Below are 4,719 nucleotides of genomic sequence, written 5' to 3'. Positions count from 1 at the left end.
GCTGTTCATGTAGATCTCTTCCATTTCTCCGTCACTGGGCAATCCCCGTGTCTTTCTTGGGGTCCTGTTTTCCAGGTAGCCTCTCTGGTGATGTGAGTAGCAGTCCATTCATCCTTGTTCCACATCTAGTATCCTCCTACGAGTGAGTACATACCATGTTTGTCTTTCTGAGTCTGGGTTACCTCACTCAGGATGATTTTTTTCTAGATCCATCCATTTGTCTGCAAACCTCATGATGTCATTGTTTTTCTCTGCTGAGTAGTATTCCGTTGTGTATATGTACCACATTTTGTTTATCCATTCTTCAGTTGAAGAGCATCTAGGTTGTTTTCATGTTCTGGCTATTACAAACAATGCTGATATGAACATAGCTGAACAAGTGCTCTTGTGGTATGATTGCGCATTCCTTGGGTATATGCCCAAGAGTGGTATAGCTGGATCTTGGGGGAGATGGATTCCCAATTTTCTAGGAAAGCGCCATATTGATTTCCAAAGTGGTTGTACAAGCTTGCATTCCCACCAGCAGTGGAGGAGAGTTCCCCTAGCTCCACATCTTCTCCAGCATAAGGTGTCTTCAGTGTTTTTGATCTCAGCCATTCTGACAGGCATAAGGTGGTTGTTTTGATTTGCATTTCCCTGATGATTAGGGATGTTGAGCAATTCCTTAAATGTCTTTCAGCCATTTGAGTTTCCTCTATTGAGAATTCTCTGTTTAGTTCTATAGCCCATTTCTTAATTGGACTTCACCAACCCCACATCTGATATCCAGAATATATAAGGAACTCAAGAAATTAGACATCAAAATGCCCAGCAACTACTTTTAATATAAAATAATGAACTATTCTAATGAAAAGCAAATATTGACAGGATGAACTTGAAAACTTGCATAATTGTCTGAAATCTAAACATATTCTTATTTATAACCAATGTCACAGAAGTGTTGAAACTACAACTTTGTGCTGTGGGATGGTCTGTATGTCAAGTGTGTTGCTGATTGGTCAATAAATAAATCATTGATTGGCCAGTGGCCAGGCAAAAAGTATAGGCGGGACAAGGAGGAGAATAAAGCTGGGAAGTGGAAGGCTGAGTCAGAGAGACACTGCCAGCTGCCATGATGACAAACAGCATGTGAAGATGCCAGTAAGCCACGAGCCATGTGGCAAGGTATAGATTAATGAAAATGGATTAATTTAAGCTGTAAGAACAGTTAGCAAGAAGCCTGCCACAGCCATACAGTTTGTAACAAATATAAGTCTCTGTGTTTACTTGGTTGGATTTGAGCGGCTGTGGGACTGGCAGGTGAAAGAGATTTGTCCTGACTGTGGGCCAGGCAGGAAAACTCTAGCTACAACTTTGCAAGAAGACTTCCAGGCATATAGTGAACAACAGAGATCAGAAGTGAGTATAAAGATACCAAATAAAACGGTTATCTGGCGGCCGCTCCTGATTTGGAGGTTGAGGGGACAGTCGGTGGAAGGATGGTGTGCAAAAAATGTGAAAAGAAACTTGGCACAGTTATCACTCCTGATACATGGAAGGATGGTGCACGGAACACCACAGGAAGTGGTGGGAGGAAGCTGAATGAAAACAAAGCTTTGACTTCAAAGAAAGCAAGGTTTGATCCATATGGAAAGAATAAGTTCTCCACTTGCAGAATTTGTAAAAGTTCTGTACACCAGCCAGGTTCTTATTACTGTCAAGGCTGTGCCTACAAAAAAGGCATCTGTGCAATGTGTGGCAAAAAGGTTTTGGATACCAAAAACTACAAACAGACTTCTGTCTAGATGTTCTGGTGAACTCTGGCTTTCTATGGTTGTACTCTCTGCTTTGACTTTTCAAGGTATAATGTGGATGGTCCGTCTTATGAAATAATCTGTTTCAAGATAAATGATTCAGTCTAAAGCAGGGATGTTGATCAATATCCCTTCATTTGCTCTCATGAAGCTCTGAACAGCAATGATATAACCAGTTGTCTGCATTAAGTGGTTATTTTCCTTGTGAGCATTTTACTGAACTAGAACAAGTCACAGAATTAATGAAAAGGGTATTCCTGAGTTCTGTATGCACTTTCTATTTAACATATAATTCTTTTCTGATCCATGTATTTTATTTATAGATACTGCAAATGTGAAATTACTGATTCTTTTCTCTGAATTTGACATCCAGACTTGGAATTCCTCCCTTACTCACAAATGTCACAGTTCTTAGAATCAGCAGTCCCTTGGTTAAATGCATTTTCATTAGCTATAAATATTTGAGACCATTACTGCTGAATAATTCCTCCTTAGTAACCAGTGCTGCCACAAGTCAAACAAGTTGCATTTTTTAAATTTCTGTTTGATGTTGAAGTGCCAGTTCTTTCCCCTGTGAACAAGAGCCAGTGGAGTGCCCACTGTTCCAGATGAATGCACTGTGTTTCAGAGATGCATTCTGTAAACATTATCTTAAACTCAAATTGTCACGAATGCAGGGAGAGCAGTGTTGTCCATGTGTCATGAGAATGAATGTCTTCTGCTTTGGAATGTTCTTTGAAGCAGGAAACAAACATTTTCTTAACCTCTCTACCACCTCCCACCCAAGAAATCAATAAAACAAACATCTTGGCTCTTGAAAAAAAAAGATATAAAAACTTTTTGAAAGAGCAATAAAAATGGTATCAGAGCAAAGAAGGCCATTATGTATTAATTAAAATATCAGACCATCGGGAAAAAGTGTGATATTGCATTATGCTGAAATGAAGGGTGATGATGGGCACTGAAGTAGGTGAAGGGAAAGATGATGATTTAGAAAAGTGAGAAAGGTAAAATCTCCAGTCTAAACCAGAGAGGTTTCAGGACCACGGACAGAGACAGACATCACACCCGTGTTCAGATCTTCATCATGTCTCTGCTAGGCAGGGCGAAGGTCATCAGTGAAAATGAGTAATGAGGCTTGTTTAGGCCGTGGACTCAGCCGACTTGTGAGTTAATAATATTGTAGTAATGATTGGAAGAAAAATTCCTACATTAACTTTTCAAACTTGGTCTACTGAATGATTTTTTCAACTACATAGAACAGACATAGAGCACTATTCTTATTCAGTATGACCCACAGAAGAAAAGGAGGGGAGAAAGACTGGGGGCGGGGATTCAACAGAGCTGAAAATTAAATGTGACCAATTATAATACTCTGTTTCAGAGAACACAGTTGCTGGGAAGGATGACTGGTAAGAAATGGGAAGCCAGTTAAAACAAGGGTGTGGCCAGCTGAGTGATTTTATAGTTGATATTGGCCTAACAGAATTAACTGACTTCTTAAGTTTGTCTTGGGAACTGTTTGTTGACATCAGATTCATCACCATCTCCTTGAGCATATACCTTCACTTAATACAATAAATAGAAAAAAATCAGACAATGCTTCCCCAGCCCACTCTAAGTAGCTTCCTAGTTAGAAATTTGATTCCCACTAGAAGACGTTCCTTGAGGGTTTGAAAGTCAAAAGTCATGTAAATCCAAGTTTGTGCCAGCTGTATGTTGCTTTCTAGGAGAAACGTGTAAAGAGTGTTTCTAGTAGCAGCGCTTCATGCCAGTGTCCAATCCTTGGTTTTTTGTGTCCAGGAGTATTTCAATCAGGGTATGACTACATTTGGTTCTGTTTTCCATTCATCATGGGGCATGGGTAGCTTCCTCACCTCCCTCCATTTTCTGCTCAGAATTTTGTATTCTGAAATGTCTGGGTCCAAACCTTACAATAAAATCATGTATGTTCAATTCCTCTACTAAATCTCTTTCTACATACTGACTAATACAGAGTTTCTATCTCAATGTCAGATATATATTGTCTCTGTCTCAGCTATATACCCAATAAATCATTCCTGCCCTAAGCAAATGCTTATTTTTAGTTTCATAGACTTTTTAATGCTAATGTTATGATAGTAAAAAACAGCTGTCTTCTAGTTCAGTTCTTAGTACATTGTTTTTAGAGGTTATCATGGGAATTATGACATATTAATTTCTTTAAGGAGTTTGATCATTCCTTTGAAACTGGGATGTCAGGAGAACCCTTTGAAAAGAGATGTTTCTGCCGAGTCCTTTGAGAAGTCATGCCATATGAAGCTTGTATAGAGTGAATGATGTACCTTTTCTAAAGACATGAAACCTGAACATAGTGGTTTATATTTTCCTGCAGTCTTTATTGAATCCATATCATATCCTCTATCATTTCTACTAAATCCCTTTATTATAGTTGTTTAGATGCGTTTGTCTTTTTCATAACTGCCTAGAGTAGAAACTGTCACTCAATAGACATAATTTGTGAGTCCACGAAGTAAGAGCCAGGAAGCCTGGATTCCTGAGGGCTAGAGGTGTTGCCTTTTGTTTGTGCTGTTATAGAAGAAGCAACATCTCTTCAAAGCTTTCATCTGCCTGCAGTCTATGATTAGGACCACGTTAAACATGGCTATTACAAAGGCTGCATGGTTCCTCAACATAGCAATTTTTGGCAGCCTTTTGAAGTAAATTATATTCCTCTCTTTGATTACTTCACAGCACTGTCCCTTCCCCTTTGAAATTAAGTATCACAATGGTAAAAAGCAAAACCGATTAAGTGTCTTTCAGATTAGCTGCTCTCTATGAGGCATGATTGGCAATTAAGGGAGTTTTGAACCAAATTCAATTTGAAAATCAGATATGGAAATTCATTACACAGAAGACTGTGTTATTGTTATTGTTACTACATATT

The 4,719-nt window shown here is 38.8% G+C and overlaps 1 protein-coding gene across 1 annotated transcript; it reads left to right on the top strand.

The window, feature by feature from the left end:
* Positions 1–1,478: 1,478 nt before the first annotated feature.
* On the top strand, positions 1,479–2,008 carry LOC131905691 (cysteine-rich PDZ-binding protein-like). Its single transcript, XM_059256517.1, has one exon. It carries the CDS (start codon positions 1,479–1,481, stop codon positions 1,782–1,784), a length of 306 nt encoding a protein of 101 aa, XP_059112500.1. The 3' UTR covers positions 1,785–2,008.
* Positions 2,009–4,719: the final 2,711 nt, after the last annotated feature.

This window comes from Peromyscus eremicus, chromosome 3 (genome assembly GCF_949786415.1).
Source record: "Peromyscus eremicus chromosome 3, PerEre_H2_v1, whole genome shotgun sequence".
Lineage (NCBI taxonomy): Eukaryota > Metazoa > Chordata > Mammalia > Rodentia > Cricetidae > Peromyscus > Peromyscus eremicus.
This window is presented reverse-complemented; position numbering and strand designations above follow the sequence as displayed.